Here is an 18298-nt window from a genome sequence, read left to right as displayed (position 1 = left end):
CTATCAGATTCACCAGTGTTACAGCGAGAGCATCACTGGAAACTTCAAGTATAAACTTTGTTTCAGGAATCTGGAAAATTTTGCTGATTTCCTTCATGGCCATGTATTGTTGTCACAGTTCTTGTATAAATCGGTTTATGCATTCAAACATTGATTAACAAATTTCTTCGTGGATCAATAATCCAGTGTCACGGGCTCCTCCTTCCTCATTGGTCACTGTTAATGTACATATTACTGCATTTTGTAGTGCCAAAAGTAACAGCATTGTCTATAATTGTAGTTCGTCCCATCAGTAAAAACTCATTCAGGGTCTTTAATATGGCGAGTCCTTTATCCAAAGTAATTTTTGGAGATTGTAGATATTGTTAGACTAAATTGACTTTCTCCGATATTGTATGCCAAAAATTGATGTAGATCAAAGGGGTAAAATCACATATAGCTAGAAGAAGCAAGCTTGCAGATCTAGTATCAGGATGGATCTTGCAAATCTTCCAAAGTGCTCACAATTATTTCCACGTTTTCGTTTATGACTTTAAGTGAATTTTACTGTGCGCAGCAGCGAATAACAGATAATTGTTTAAAACTTTTCCACATGTTCTTTACAAGTAACTCCCATCCGTATGTAGAAGATGAGAAAAATGAGGATGGGAATAGACGAGAATTATGAACTCCACAAAGATTTAAGGAATATTTAGCATAAAGACTGAACAGAGCTTTAGGACTGACTTGTCGAATTTTTCGTTGTAGTCTTGCATGCACTCCTTACATTGACATGGCATTATCATAACCCTGAGCCTTGTGCAACGTAATATCTAGCCCATATCTTTTGACTTATTGTCTGCAGCTTTTCCCAACATAAAAAAGACCTAAGAAAGATTCTAAAACTTCCACACTGCTGTCTTCTCTATGGACGTATGTAATTATTTGACTCATTTGGGCAGTTCTCCTTTCTTCGGGACTGCTGTCAAAAATTACCCCGTAATAATTAGTTCTTTTTAATTTTGCAGTACTTTTTCCCTTGTCATGTTCACCCAAAATAAAAATAAACTCATTTTGTGTCCCTGTTGACTAATAAGAAGGTGCTGTGACCAGCGGACTCTTCACGTTTTAAACAATGCTCTCCCGACACTGGGTCTTCGCCACCGGCTGCGCCAGTTCTAAGGAATTTCTTCCGTTTTCTGGCGAAACGTCTTCATGATCATCGATCACGCAATAAAATTTATAAATCCATAACTGCAGCCTGAGGATTCAAAAAATCCCTCTTTGTTTTGATATACTTCACTACCCTTTTCAATCATAACAATCCTGATATGCTCTAGAGCAGGTACAGCCAACATGCAGTATCACTGGATGAAGAGGCGTCAGAGTTAGATGCAGCAGAAATACGTTCATTCTCATTAATTTTTTCGTAATTAGTATCCTTATCATCTTTTTTTCTGTGTCACTTACGTCAAAGTATTCATTAAAATCACATACAGTCGGCTTTTCACCTGTGTTTGTAGTCTCAACACGAATAATTATCTGCAAGCCAGAGCCTGATTCAACAATTTGATTAGTCTTTCCTTCGCCACGTTTATTTTCTCTATGAGGTGAAAGGTATTTGGACAAAGATCCAGCGAGTGATTTAGCCTCACCAGTCTTTGCTTTTCTCAGCTTTCTTTTCTGAGAGCCAGATGGGTGAATTCTTTTTATTAAAAAGAAAAAAATAGCAACATTATTTTGGTGACGGATCGTAGGCTGGTAGAAGAGGGTAGACCATGATCATAAATGTATGGTCATTTTCAAATAAATATTTATGTGCCGTTTATTATATTGTGGCTGACAATAAAGCCTTTTTTCAGTGGATAAAAGCTTTATTTTTATTTTACTGTCGGGGAAACGATTATTTGTTTTTTAGACATCACGATTCTACAATTTATAACACCTTTCAGTACTACAATAATGTCTTCTTTGGTGTAAAATAGTGTAAAGAAAGAATATAATGTTTGCAAAGTATTGAGGAACTTGTGGGCGTCTGTGTATTTCTCATCTTGACAGTACGTACTAGAAAATTTCGAGATAATAATAACGTGATTACAGATGTTGGCACTTACTTTTTGGTTCCCCTTAGATACAGTACACAACAGTACAAACACTTTTTAAACACACGTAACATGCCACCAAAAAAAAAAAAAAAAAAAAAATCAAAGACAAAATTACATTAATCGTGTAGCATTTCTGATCGAGCTTCATAAAGAATGAAATTAAATGAAGTTAACACGAAACTCAAGGTGTATCTAGAGCATGCGGATTGTTTGGAATTTCACCGTTCTGATGGATATTCCCCGAGAGTTTCAACGGGAAGCCGAAGAGAAGTCCCACGACGGGTACTTTCATCATTTGTCTTTTAAAAAGTTACAAATTATAACATAATTTTATGACAGTAAGGTTGACATTGATTGCTCTTGTTGCTATTCTTAATAGGTACGTTGTCCTTTTATAAAAGAAATCATCACATGATTTCTCCTTTGTTTGGATCTATTATAAGGCTGTGCTAAAAAGTAATGCCTCTGAATTTTTTATGCGAAAACTCTTAAAGCGTTTTAAATAAAACAAACATTATTAACATTCGCCATGTTTTTTCTTCATGTCTGCATATTGATTTCTCAAGATAGACACCTTGACGATGAACACATTTCTCCCAGTGAGAGACCACTTTGTTGATACCGTCTCTAGAATGTTTGACTTGTTGATGTACCCACAACCTCACCCCCGCTCGCACCGCTTCACCACTATGAAAATGCAGTCCTCGAAGTTGTTCTTCAACTTTTGGAAAAAGATGAAAATCGGATGGGGCCAAGTCGGTACTGTATGGAGGAGGATTATCGATGACAGTGAACCCAAGACGTCGCATTGTTGCAGATGTCACAGTGCTCTGCTTGGTCTGGCATATAGTCATGCTGAAGGAACTCTTTGAATTTATAACTCGATTACAACTCGCTGTTTCTCACACACCGACACAGTTATGTTACACACTGCCACGTTACACCCTATAATTCGGAGCGCTCTAGCGGCAGGGGGGCTGTAAATATGTAGACATAGAGAATAAACAAGTAGAATGTTAATAACGTTTGTTTCATTTAAAATGTAAGAGTTTTCACATAAAAATTCGGAGGCATTATTTTTCAGCGCGCTGTCGTATTTTTGTTTTGCGTCGAAAGCCGCCACAGAGCAACCGGGGTGCAATATATTTAAAGGCCAATTTTCATTAGCCGTCACGGCACTGTATTGAAAGTGAGGCTATGACTTAGTATCCGTGATACAAGAAGTGGGTGCATAGTATCGGAATTGAGGAACCAACATCGATGAAGTTTATTAATGGCAAAACAACTTTATAATGTATGTTCTTGATCAGTTTTGTGTAGTAAAGGCCTGAGAAGTGAAACAACATTTAAAAACATTGACACTTTTTAGCTAGCGAAAATATACAGTAAATACAAACATACCAAACAGTATTTATAAGGGAATAAATAGAAGCTGTATACCTTATCCATTACGGTTTTTATGTAACTAATAACATCATAAACAACTTACATTCACTAGAACTGACTTTTTCACTTAAAATGTTGCCGTATGCATTGAAAATTGGTTCATCAATTTAAATCATTATAAGTGGATGTCAGCTCTATTATGTTTTTGTAAAACCTAAATAATTTTTCGCTTTCAGATATCTGACATCCGACCTCAGCGGAAGTGCGCTCAGCGGAAAAAAATATCCAAGCCGTCACATAAACAAAGTATAAAAAGATTAAGAAGACATAGAAGCCCGACATGCACTACTACAACATGAGAGCGGCTAAAATAGGTTAACCTAGGATGTTAGCAAACGACGCCACCGTCAGAACTTTCTTCCCGAGAAACCGTAATGTGACGTCAAAGTCCATTGACGGACTGTGTAGATGCATTGTGGAATGTTTTGACATGACGGGAGGGGGGGGGGGGGGGGAGGCGGGAAGTATCTCGGGTAGGATGTCCCTCATTTCAGGGCCCGATGGTTCGTAATCAAAACCCTACCGAAGAATGTGGTTCAGTTGTTCCAGTCCGGGGTGGTCCTGAGTGACGAAGGGGACACTCCTTTGTAGCTGGTTTTTGCGCCACCCCTCCTATAATGGTGTTCCGTCACCTACCCAACTTCCACTACATCCTAGTCCATCCCTAGCCCGCTCCCGATCCCAACCCATTGCCACAAGGATCATATCCCTGTGGAAGAAGACCCAGGTCCAAAACCTGCCCAATCCACCCACGCAGCACTTCCTATTCCAGTCATGTCACAGGTTTCTCCTACCCCACTCAGTGATCGGGCCACATGTGAAAGCAGCCATGTCATTTACCAGCTCTGCTGCAATCACTGCATAGCTTTTTATATTGGTATAACTGACAACCAGCTGTCCACCAGAATGAACGGCAGCTGCCAGACTGTGGCCAAGAGCAAAGTAGACATTTAAAATGCTGCGGCACAGCATGCAGCTGAACATAACACACTTGATTTCAATGGCTGCTTCACTATCCAAGACATCTGGATCATTCCCTCCACCACCAGCTTTTCTGATCTGCACAGGTGGGAGTTGTCCTTACAACACATTCTCCACTCCCATAATTATCTCAGCCTCAACTTATGGTAACATACTGCCCCCACACACTCCACCCAACAATTTCTATCCCCTCTGTTTTTCCATTTCTTCCCCATTCTTGCCTCCCATCCTGCTCCTTTTTTCCTCACCTCCCTCTCCCACAATCTCCTGATGCTGTGCCTGCTGGCAGTTTAGTCCCTGCACACTCAACCAGGCAACATTTGTCTCTCTTCCCACCCATCTACTACTATCCCTTCCCTTTCTCCTTCGCCCAACCCCTCCAGATTGCTGCTTGCATCCCACGTGATGTTGCATTTCGGCCCAAGATGCTGGAGTTGGCAGTTGTGTGTGTGTGTGTGTGTGTGTGTGTGTGTGTGTGTGTGTGTGTGTGTGTGTGTGTGTGTGTTCACTGATGAAGGCTGTGGCCAAAAGCCATATGTGAGTTTCTTTTAATTGTGCCTGCCTGCAACTTGATGTGTCTCCTTTACGACAAGTAGCAATCTGTTGTTTCCTACACTGTTGATAGATACTCCTACCTGAAGTTTCCAATGTTTACTTTTTGAAGTCCCCTTGTATATTTAAAAATACACAATGTAGTGCTTCGCATAGTGAGAAACAAAGCACATTGACAGAATGCAACATTATGGTTCATATTTGATAAATGAACTGTGTGGCAACATACCCACCCAGATAGTCATGCATGTTAAATAACCACTAAAGGACAGGGAGGTGCGCTGATCCTGGAATGAACCTGTCCAGTGAATTAACAACAAGGACCAGTGTGCCAGTCAGCCTGGGTGTGATTTTTAGGCTACTTCCCACAACCTACTAGGTGAATACTGGGCTGGTATTCAAATCCTATGTCAGTTACACCATTCACAAACATTTAGAAAATTGTCACTCACTTTAACATAAATAACACTACATGCAGACAGTTGGGGTACACACATTCTGTCCTGGAGTGTAATCAGATGGTGACAGGAAGGCCATTCAGCCACACATTAAACAGACCACGCAAAAACCATTAATAATCATGCCAGCCCTGTGCCAATGTAGGAGAAAGGTACACGAGAAAGAAGAAGAACTGTTATACGTTCGAACTAAGCTGACACTTGGCATGGTGGCTGGTGGGAGTGACCAAAAAGCCATTTCCCATTTACAGTCACTTCAATCAGGCACCATGCTGAGTGTCAACTTAGTTTGCACATGTAGTATATGGCAGCTTGTATCATTGTTTCATTTGACTTCCTAATGTCATGGAAATGTGCCACAGAAAATGCTGCTAACTATTTCAATAATTATAACAGAACATTATAATTTCTGAAATGTATCATCAATATGGCAGGCTATTTTTTGTTAAAGAGTTGTTATAATGTACATCAATTTTCTTGTTCTGCAAAATGTAAATTATGATGTATGTCCATATAAGTATAAAAACATGCTAGAAAAAGACCTTGAACATAAATAAAATGGTTTCTTCAGGTGCAAAATGAAATGAGTTAAAATTTAATGTGGCTGACACTGAAACATGTTCAGCTGTAAATTTGCAGCAGTGCTTCAAAGCCAAAATCATCAAAGCCATGGCTTACCAAGTAGATTAAAATGCTTAACAAAACTTTAATATCGTTGGATGTGGATGCATATCAGAGACATAACAGTGCAGACAGCATTTATCTTATCCCTGCACACCTCTACATAATATTGGTCTACAGAAGGCGGATTTTTGCTTACTTAAAAACAAGAAATAGATTTTAGTTTAAAAAACAAATTCCCCTCCACTGACTTCTGTGTATATTTAAATGACAAGTTAGTTGCACATCCCTTGTATGAGATACTGATTGTAATAAAATATTACAAAAAATTATTATTATTATTATTCAGATAAACACACTAAACCACCATAAGAATATTTGCAAGATAGAGATATTCATGATATTAATCATAATTTGTTCACCAATTGGCTATTTAAGGTATAGGTGGTTGGTGGTGGTCTATAACAGATTATCAGCGTTCTGTTACTTTTTATTTTTGAACAGTGAGTACAAGTTAAAGTACATGTATTTATACTTGTAAGATAGGACATTTTATTTTATTTTATTTTATTTTAGCTTCAGTTAAAACAGACACTAATGTCTTCTGCCCTCAGTATTTTATAAAACATTTCTGCAGCACTACAGTTTTAGAAATTTCACCTATCTTTACTTTTTTATATGAAGGCATCACTTGTTACTTCATTCACGTGTATTGTTTCAGAATCAACACAAGGGGAAATACCTTCTGGAGTATGTTTGTCGACAACTGAACTTAGCAGAGAAGGATTATTTTGGACTTCGTTATGTAGATGCCACACGACAAAGGGTAAGTAATGTTTTCTTTTTTTAAATGTATTCTTAACTGTCTTACATTCCCCGTTAGTAATCTAACCAGACTGCTCATTTTGAACAAGCATATGATGTAATGCAGTACATCAATTCAAAAATTAATTAATGTTGTATTGTTTTCAGCACTGGTTAGACCCGGCAAAATCTGTGATAAAACAAGTCAAAGGTAATCACGAAAATAGTTTTATTATTTATTTAAATTATATTTTTGTGTTCCATTGTCCTTAAAAATTAATCCATTCTTGTAACTTCACTCTTTGCTCTCTACAAGTTTTCACCTAGAACTGTATTTTGTGAGTTTCCATTCTATACAATGTACTATACCCATGTTTGTATTCAGCTACTAATCATATGTTGTATACTGGCTATCAGAGTTCATAATATTCTACAAAACAGTGTAACATTATTATATTGATGTATGTATGTCTGATCATATGATCAATTAATTCACGTGTAATGTGGCTGCTGATGTCTTTTCTCTTGAGATTTAATATATCTTGGAATTAATCAGATCTTGGCTGATGATTCACTCTTGTTATTTCAGATATGGATCCTATATTGTTCAGCTTCCGTGTAAAGTTTTATCCACCAGACCCCTTCAGACTGAAGGAGGAAATAACTCGATACCAGATCTACCTGCAGCTCAAGAGAGATCTCCTCCATGGACGCCTGTACTGTACGCCGTCAGAAGCAGCCCTGCTGGCTGCTTATATAATTCAGTGTATGTGGGCTATACTCTCAACACACAATATTTGCATCTACAGTAAGGAACAGAGTGAGAGAGGGAGAGAGAGAGAAGAGAGAGAGAGAGAGAGAGAGAGAGAGAGAGAGAGAGAGAGAGAGCTTGGTGTTTTCACAAGTAGCTGAAACACAGGTTGTTACACAGTCAATCCTCATCCATCCTGTGCTGTTATTTTTATGTTGACAGGACATTTTGTGTTTTCTGGTTGATTTCTGTTAATACATCGAGAAAAATTAATTTTTTAGTCATATTACTTCAGTGTGCAGCTTGGTAAAAGTTCATATTCATACAAGGCTGTGTGGCTCTTCTCGTATTTCTTTCTATGTTGTGATGATGATGTACTGAACTGGATCAATACTTTAAATTGTGACCAAGACATTACCACAGTTCATTAAGTGCCAGTTTTTCCCTTCACATGGAACTATGAGTTGCCCTCTCTATTTCACTCTCGCAGAAGAAATCCTTCATAACCAAAATCCCCACTGTTTATGGTTTCATCATTGCATTAGGTTTCCACAGTTATGAGTTTGGTGAATAATAGTATACATTTATATGTATCAAGAACACAAATAGCTCAGGGTTTGGAATATGAACACTTCATGTCTGCAATGAATAAGATAAATAAATCTTTACTGGACAGACTATGCATTTTACTATGGCTCCTAAGCAGAGGATATGGAGAGTGAAAGCTTGTGATTGGTTCACACCACTTTGACAGCTGAAACTAGGTCCATCTAATCCTCCTAGAGATTGATGCATCACACAAATGCATGAAAGTTGATGGAGAGTTGCTAGAAGGACCAGATACAGCCTTTTTGTTTATTTTTGTAAATAAGTTTAACAACCACTACACAAAACATGGGAAACAAATCAATGTTATATTCACAATGGCTACTTGGTGCTATGGCCTACAATAATTTTATATATGCTAACCTGTCAACAAGCTTAAACATTCTGCAGTGGAAAAAAGTCAGCTAACTATCACAGGTCAGAGAACAGTCAAGTTAAAGTATGTTATCAGCACTGTGCTTTCCAGAATATGAAAACAGTGTCTGTTTGGAAGCTGAGTAGGTGCTAATAAACATATATTCCATCAAAAATTTCTTCTGCTGTCAAGATTACATACCTGAGTAAACCCCACCTGATTTGACTATTGGTTTTTTTTCTGTTGAGCGTAATTTTAAAATGGCAAACATAGGAATTAACATAAAACATTGAAAAGTTGATGTACTAAGTTTGCTACAGAATACATAATAAACATATCTACTAAACTTGAATTTTAAATACACACCCCATAAACAGCTTACAAACATCATAAAATTGCCAGAGGTAATCAGTCAGCTTTATTCAACTTCCTTCAATCCTTCGGATTTGATAAATAGATTGCCATAGACTCCTACTCCACTTTCCTTGGAAAAACTTGTTGGTGGTCTCCTTGTTTGCTTTAGTAAAGGACTCTCTACAGAGAAAGTCTTGTATGACTTCACAATTGGGTATGCTAGAACAAAAAGTGAACATTTATTTTAATAGTATTTTCTGGGTTTTCCAAAGACTAGTCCATAATATCTTACATGGAGAACTAAAATATAATGATATCCATCTTGCATGGATAGAATCCCTTCTTCTTAATAAAAGACAGAGTATCACATTAACAAATTGTACTGTAGAAGAAAATCTAAACTCAAAATAGGTGAGAAATAATGTGATGCCCCTGTTCCAAGGAGTCATGCTAGTTCAGCCCTTATTCTTGGCCTACATAAATGAATTAAGAATGACTGTTATTTTAAAACTATAATGCTCACTCATGACATCCTCAATCTTCAGAGGATATCCATCTTTGACAAAACTACAGGCATATAACTATTACAGAGCTGCCATTTTAGGTCTTAGTGTCCCAAAAAATCATTATATGGCATTTCAAACAGCTAAAAATAAACATGAGTATCAAAAAGTAGATGGTGCTGTACATACACAAGCTGAAACACTGTGTGTAAACTTTATTTGTATCCCTGATGGGTAAGAAGTTAAAACAGGGGTGAAAGATTGATAACTCTATCAAGAAATTCAGTTCAGCATTTTTGCACTCAAAAATATATGTCACTGTGGTCACTTTGAAACAAGTAACTAGCTCGTTTAAAACACTTTCACTCGATAGTGTCTTCTGGAATTATCTGCAGGACTAATACTGTCAAAATTGACAATGTATTTATTGTACAAAATTGAGCAAAATGAATATTGTTTAAAGTAAATTATTCAGCAGCACACCTTATAGAAGTTTCTTTGAATACTGTGGTACTAAAAACCCAGATGATGTTCACCCAAACATACAAATCTTCATCATCATCAAATGTACTTTTCAATACATTTATCCCTTGTTGTCATTTACATACAACAATAAGAATTAATTTCAGAAACTAAATTTCATGTAGATTTTATCTTCTTGCACAGGGTCCAAATTGTGGATCTATATTCTATTGTGAAGGCTTTTAAGAAGCTGCCTCTAGGCATAATGTGAGGCGTTGATAGTCTTTTCCAATTTAAAATAAAGCCTTAAACATACCACATCAATTAGTCCAGCAAATTATGAAAATTTTCACAGGAAGCTTCTGCTTGCAGTAGGATGAGTTAAATTCCCACTGTAAATAAGAATTTCTATTCTGCATATAGTCCTCGTTTGTTTTCTGTTATTAAAATGTTCAATAGAATCCACTCAGCAGCTTCTCTAGGTACATACCTATATGATATAAGGGGAAGTGCTTGGAATTACGTGAGGCAATGTTGAAAACATCTGAAGATGATAATGATGTCCTTCACATTTCAATTTTGGTGATGAAGCTGACTTTCAGCTGCATGCATACATCATTTATCACAGTGTGAGGATTTGAGGAAGAAAACATACACATTAAATTAAAGATGAATGTATTCTGTATTATGTACGACAAGATATTTATGGTCCATTTTCTTTTAGGGCAACTTCATTACAGGACAGTCCTATGCCTGAATATTGACAATCTGACAATGGAATCTGCAGGTTGGAATATCAGCAATATAAGGAAAAGATAGATTGCTACTTACCATAAAGATAACACACTGAATTCCAGTCAGGTGCAACGTAAAGACAGTTACACATTTAACATTATGTCAAAGCCTTCTTCAGGAAAGCATTCTGGTTCGAGCTGCTGGAGATGGCAGTCATGTGGGGACAGGTAGCAGTCATGTGTGCATGAGGTTTGCTTTTTTGTTTAAATGAATATATGTATGTTTCCATTTCTGAAGAATGCTTTGACTGAAAGTTAAATGTGTAACTGTATTTTCATTTTGCTTGGCTGTAACTTAACAAGTCATCTTTATGGTGAGTAGCAGTCTGTCTTTTCATTATATCATTAACGATCTGACTTGTTTTCTTTGCAGTGGATGCATACGTGCGACATAGATTTTCCAGTGAAATGAATCACTGCCTCACTGGCATAGGAGGATTTGATGATTTCTTAACAGTAGCTAGCACACCTTTTATTTGATTGGTCAGAAGGGTGCTCAGATTCTTTCCTTTTAAATGTCACATGTAAGATGGCCAGATACCTTTCCTTCTAACTACATGCTCTAAGTGACAAAAAAAGCCAGTGAATATGTTCGAGCACTTCCAGAAAACCATAGAAATTAAATAACAACAGCAATCACCTCATTGAAGAGTTTCACATTATAACATGGTATCTTGATGCTTCTTGTAACTGCAGTGTTGTTGAATGATTACCATCATGTAATATGTCTGTGATTTATTTAATAATGTTATGTTAATTGAACAAATATCTACTGAAAATGTTACTTTTATTCTTATTACATGCATTAGGGCATTCACAGCATTTGACTTTTTCTACAGCGGAGTTGGGTGATTATGATCCAGAAGAGCATGAAGATAATTATGTCTCAGACTTCAAACTGTTATTAAAGCAAACACCAGAAATTGAGGGAAAGATAATGGAGCTGCACCAAACACAACTCAGAGGGCAGACACCAGCACAAACAGAAACCAATTTTCTGAGGAAAGCCTGCCAGCTGGATACATATGGTGTTGATCCTCATCCTGTAAAGGTAACCGACAAGAAAAAGAACTTAAGTGAAGCAAAACACATTTGTTGTCACTACACAAATAAAGTAGTAAAAATGAAATCAGTTAGTGAAAAGATTCAATTTTAAAACTCCAAGAGTAGCGCATCATTGGTATTTGAGTGCAACGGAGTTGTATACAAATGGGATCACAACAAAGCCAAGATGGCCGCCGAGTAAGTGACGCCAGAAACCATTTCCAGAAAGTTAAGTGATTTAGACAGGAATATAATTTAGTTTAACGCCGACAACAAATTAAATACGTGCATTAGTGTATCGTTTAGTCTTTCCGTTAAAGGTTTGACTTTTCTTTGCGAATTTTTTCAGAAAACACGAAAAGATCGTAACTTCGCGAAGTCGCGCTTAGGCTTAAATTTTGTAAACGTGTTTGTTTCTTGTTTCACGGTAATTTAACTAGTTTCTCGGTAACAAATAAGTAAACTACCGTAAATAGCGTATAACTTCATTGTTTTAATACAGATTTCAGAAAAACAGCGTAACTTTATATCAGAAACTTGCCTATATACATTTGTTTATAGGCCTAATTCTCGTAACGTTTTTGGAGAATCAAAGTTAAAGTATCTCGTTTAATTGTCCTTTTTTTCATTCCATCGAGTGAAATATATAATAAATAGCGTATACCTTCGTTGTTTAAATACAGATCTCAGAAAAACAGCGGAATTTTAAATCAGAAACTTGCTTATATACAATTGTGAATAGGCTTAATTCTTGTAACGTCTTTTTTGATTTTCGGTAATTTAATTGATTTATTCTAGCTAAAGTATTATTTTTGCCATGAGTGAGAAGTGCCTGACTTGCCGTAGAATTGCTAGTTCCGGGGTTTGGTGTGATGGATGCAGTAGTTTTTTTCACTGGGGGGACTGCAGTGGCGTGGGTGTTGGGAAAGTGAATCAGGCTCATCAGTGGTTATGTAGGATTTGCAGCAGAGATAGGAAGATAGTGGAACAGGAGGGGAAAATTGCTGCCCTTCAGGCTGAGCTAGATCAGGCTAGGGAAGATCTGGACAGGTTAAGGAGGGAGAAGGGCAAAGAGAGGTGGGAAGTGGCAACAGGTAGCAGAAGGAATAGGCCTAGAACTAAGTCTGACAGTTTTGTGGTGAATGTCAAAAATAAGTTTGACCTGTTGCTTCAGTTAGAAACTGATGAGCCTCAAGCAGAGGTACGTGTAGACAGGACACAACAAACTTTCAATAGGAAATTGAAAAAGAATGTAGGAAAGTCATCGAAAAGGAAGAAAGTTTTGTTGTTAGGCAGTTCTCATGCCAGAGGTGTAGGCCAACTTCTGCAGGAGGAATTAGGACCAGAATACCAGGTCACAAATTTTTTCAAACCAAGTGCTAGTCTGGATCAGGTGACAGAGGATTTAGGTTCACTCTGTAAAGGATTTACCAGGGAAGACACCGTGGTTATTGTGGGAGGGCCAGGGAACAGCATCGACAGAGATCCTGGGTACAGTATAGAGTGTGACCTGGTAAAGATTGCGTCAGCATCGAGACACACCAATGTTGAATTTGTATCTGTCCTGAGACGCCATGACCGGTCTCATTTGAACTCTTCTGTTGGGAGAGTTAATTTGGAGTTGGAACGGCTGCTTGGATCGGGTGCGGGGGCTCATATTGGTGTGGTTCCTGTTGATTATCTCAGTAGGTGGGACTATACCAGGCACGGCCTACATCTCAACAGGAAAGGGAAGGGGAAACTGGCTGGGGTAATAGCAGGAAATTTAAGGGGGGGAGGCACTGCCATGAATGGTAAAATACCAGTGGTTACAGGTGTTGGAGCAGCACCTTTTTTTAGGATAGGTAAGACAGAAAGATGTCAAGTTCTACGAGAGGTCAGGATTGAAACAAATCTTCAGTTTAGGAAAGAAATTAAACAGCACAATTCTAGCACATTGGATCACCAATCACAGCTATCAATTATAAATTTTCACCAATCACCAGAAATTTTATCTCCACCAAGTTGTATCTCAGTCCTAGGTAATTCCATTGATGAATTAAAGTCACCCAACCCAGTTGACATAATCTGCCTCTCTGAACACCATGTGACCACTGGTATAGGAACTAGGCCGAAGCACAATGAGAAACTCAGACAGGAGAGTACTGCAAATGTTAGAATAAGGAAAGGTTCTCATAAAAGTATAATTAAAAATAATGTAAGTATATTTCATCAAAATATTGGGAGTTTAAAGAATAAAGTAGATGAGCTTCTGGTTTGTTTAGAAGATTTAGAAGCTGAGAATGAAATAGATATACTATGCCTGTCTGAGCATCACATTGTTACTGATATGGATAAGGTAAATGTAAGTGCTTATAAGCTCTCTGCACATGTAATGAGAGAAAATATGGAGAAAGGAGGAGTTGCCATATATGTCAAAAGTTATCATTGTGCAAAAAGTATAGAGACAAAAAAGTTTTGTGTAGAGAAACATATAGAAGCATGTGCCTGTGAGCTTAAATTAAATAAAGGCACATTTATAATTGTAACTGTATATAGGTCCCCATCAGGAAATTTTCATCTATTTCTGAAAAATTTGGACTCTTTGTTGTGCTATCTGTCAGACAGGGGGAAGCAAATTATTATTTGTGGGGACTTCAATGTAGATTCTCTGAAAGAGGGTAATAGGAAAAATGACCTTGAAGCATTACTCGGTTCTTTCAATTTGACACCCGTTATTGATTTTCCTACTCGGGTGGTAAAGGATAGCAGCTCACTGATAGATAACTTCTTTATAGACCAAGATAAGTTTAACCAGATAAATGCTCAGCCTGTTGAGAATGGTCTTTCTGATCATGGTGCACAGCTAGTTACAATATATGACATAGCTCCATTCAGCAATACTAAACAGTCCTCCAAAGTAGTACGTTCAGTCAACGATTTAACAATTGCAAATTTCAGGGAAAGCCTACTACAGTTAGACTGGGATGAGGTGTACTGTGAACCTGATGCCAATTTAAAATATAATTTATTTCATGACATTTTTGTAAATGCATTTGAAAACTGCTTCCCCAAGAAAATAGTTAAATATACTCGTAAGAAACCTTGTAACAAACCATGGCTTACTAAGGGTATAAAAATATCTTGTAACCGGAAAAGGGAAATGTATCTGACAGCAAGAAAGAGTAGTGACCCAGAAACTATCAAAAATTATAAAAACTACTGTGTTATATTAAGAAAAGTTATTAAAAAATCCAGGAGTATGTGTATCATGTCTGAAATCAGCAACTCTGATAATAAAATTAAAACAATTTGGAATATTATTAAAAGAGAAACAGGTCAACCAAGAGCAGAGGAAGACAGTATTACCATCAAATTGAATGAAAACTTTACGAACAAAAAGTCAGAAGTTGAAAATATTTTTAATAATCATTTTCTAAATGTTGTGGATATAGTAGGATCCAGGTGTTCATTAGAAGATGCTAGGCTGTTAATGGAAGAGGCCATACCTATGCAATTTGATACAATTGAAATCTCACCCACTTCTCCCTCTGAAATTAGGAAAATAATAAACTTGCTTAAAAGCAAAAACTCACATGGAATTGATGGCATTTCCAGCAAAATACTAAAAACTTGTTCTCAACAGATAAGTAAGATTCTCAGCCACCTGTGTAATAGCTCTCTGGAACAGGGCATTTTCCCTGATAGACTGAAATATGCTATTGTTATACCTTTGCATAAAAAGGGGGATAGATCTGATGTCAACAACTACCGTCCAATCTCCCTTCTAACAGCTTTATCCAAAATTTTTGAGAAAGTAATGTATTCAAGAGTAGCTTCACATATCTGTAAAAATGAAGTACTAACAAAATGTCAGTTTGGTTTCCAGAAAGGTTTTTCAACAGAAAATGCCATATATGCTTTCACCAGTCAAATTTTGAATGATCTGAATAACCGAACACCTCCCATTGGGATTTTTTGTGATCTCTCAAAGGCTTTTGATTGTGTAAATCATGAAATTCTGCTACACAAGCTCAAGTATTGTGGCATGAGTGGGACAGTGCACAAATGGTTTAATTCGTACCTAACTGGAAGAGTGCAGAAAGTTGAAATAAGTAGTTCTCGTAACATGCAAAGATCAGCACATTCCTCAAACTGGGGAACTATCAAGAATGGGGTTCCACAAGGGTCAGTCTTGGGTCCTTTGTTGTTCTTATTATGTATTAATGACTTGCCATTCTATATTCATGAAGAGGCAAAGTTAGTTCTCTTCGCTGATGATACAAGTATAGTAATCACACCTGAGAAACAAGAATTAACTGATGAAATTGTCAATACTGTCTTTCAGAGAATTACTAAGTGGTTCCTTGTAAACGGACTCTCACTGAATTTTGATAAGACACAGTACATACAGTTCCGTACAGTGAATGGTATGACACCATTAATAAATATAGACCTTAATCAGATGCATATAGCTAAGGTAGAATATTCCAAATTTTTAGGTATGTCCATTGATGAGAGATTAAATTGGAAGAAACACATTGATGATCTGCTGAAACGTTTGAGTTCAGCTACTTATGCAATAAGGGTCATTGCAAATTTTGGTGATAAACATCTTAGTAAATTAGCTTACCACGCCTGTTTTCACTCATTGCTTTCATATGGCATCATATTTTGGGGTAATTCATCACTGAGGAATAAAGTATTTATTGCACAGAAGCGTGTAATCAGAATAATAGCTGGAGTCCACCCAAGATCATCCTGCAGACATTTATTTAAGGATCTAGGGATATTCACAGTAGCTTCTCAGTATATATACTCTCTTATGAAATTTGTTATTAGCAACCAAACTCAATTCAAAAGTAATAGCAGTGTGCATAACTACAATACTAGGAGAAAGGACGATCTTCACTTTTCAAGATTAAATCTAACTTTGGCACAGAAAGGGGTGAATTATACTGGCACTAAAGTCTTTGGTCACTTACCAAACAGTATCAAAAGTCTGACAGATAACCAACAAGTATTTAAGAAGAAATTAAAAGAATTTCTGAATGACAACTCCTTCTACTCCAAAGAGGAATTTTTAGATATAAATTAAGAAAAAAAAATATTAAAAAAAAATAAATAAAAATAAAAAAAACACAAAAAAAATAAAGTTGTTATATTAACTTAAGTATGTTGTTAAATTAACCTAATTATGTCATGTATTGGAAAATTCGACTTGTTCCACATCATTACGAAATATCGTATTCATGATCCATGGAACTAGTATTAATCTAATCTAATCTAATCTAATCTAAGCAGAGCACAGGAGGTTATTCAGGACCAAGGCCATTACAACATTAAAAATGCAGTTTTTTGAGTCACACTAGATAACTGAAAGAGTAAAATTGTAGAGCTAAAAAGGCATACATTATGAAAGTATAAAAATAAGATTATAATTGAGAAGCATAAAATAGTGAAAATATCCAAAAATATTGTAGCCAGGGTTAATGTAATGTGTTAAAGAAACTGATAATGCCTGATAAGAATATCATATGTGATTTTCTAATATAGGAAACTAATTTTGTGGGGAGAAGGTGCCATATGGTAAAGCATTGATAGGAAGCAAAAAGAAGAATATATGGAAAAACCAATTTGTATGCAGGTTAACACTGTTAAGAAATATGTGAGAACAGAAATGTAAATAATGTGATGCACAGATCAGAAATATTGTATATATTAAGTACTGTAGTGTGTCTGTTGTGTTGAATGTGATTTGTTCAATGAAGATTTGATATTTTTCTTCTTTGCCTGTCATTTCCTCAAACCATTCCCTTGAATGCAGTGATGAAAGACATCCTCTCTTCCTTTTTTGATTATTGCTGTAAGGAAATGTAACGCTGCTTTTCTTGAATAATGTGCAAACACCTTTTATATATAGTCACACACACTTCGTATATTGTCCAGCAACATACACATCATCAACTACATAACACCAAGCATCTGACTAATCGAAATGCCCAACATGAAACCTTTACATACAAGTCTATCCAAAGAAAAAATTAATCAGATTAACATTTCTTTTGTTTAAGTAAACATCATGACTATTGTCAAAAATATATGTATTCTCTGAGGACTTCATGCTTCTCCAAAGTAGGATGGCAATGCTAGGAGTTCCTACATTCATTTCCACACAGATATTTCCCCTCATGAAATTACTGCAATCCGCACCCAAACTAGAAGACGTGTGTCTCCACAACACAGTTCACCACATGTAAATAAAGTAACAATTTGCACAATATTTGTGCCCTCCTCTCCTCCTGATTAGATTAGATTAGATTAATACTAGTTCCATGGATCATGAATACGATATTTCGTAATGATGTGGAACGAGTCGAATTTTCCAATGCATGACATAATTAGGTTAATTTAACAACATACTTAAGTTAATATAACAACTTTATTTTTTTGTGTTTTTTTGTTTTTCTTTATTTTTTATTTTTATTTTTTTTAATATTTTTG

General features: G+C 36.5%; 1 protein-coding gene across 1 annotated transcript in view; it reads left to right on the top strand.

Annotated features, from left to right (window-relative positions):
• The first annotated feature begins 318 nt into the window (after window positions 1-318).
• Window positions 319-18298, top strand: part of LOC124616387 (FERM domain-containing protein 5) — a 96340-nt gene continuing 78360 nt past the window's right edge. Inside the window, exons 1-5 of the mRNA XM_047144693.1 lie at window positions 319-339; window positions 6864-6968; window positions 7115-7157; window positions 7536-7712; window positions 11611-11822. Coding sequence (XP_047000649.1) covers window positions 319-339; window positions 6864-6968; window positions 7115-7157; window positions 7536-7712; window positions 11611-11822 — 558 coding nt within the window. The remainder of the gene's footprint in view (window positions 340-6863; window positions 6969-7114; window positions 7158-7535; window positions 7713-11610; window positions 11823-18298) is intronic.

Source organism: Schistocerca americana, chromosome 5 (genome assembly GCF_021461395.2).
Source record: "Schistocerca americana isolate TAMUIC-IGC-003095 chromosome 5, iqSchAmer2.1, whole genome shotgun sequence".
NCBI lineage: Eukaryota > Metazoa > Arthropoda > Insecta > Orthoptera > Acrididae > Schistocerca > Schistocerca americana.
Note: the sequence above shows the minus strand (reverse complement) of the source record. Positions and strands in the feature narration are given on the sequence as shown.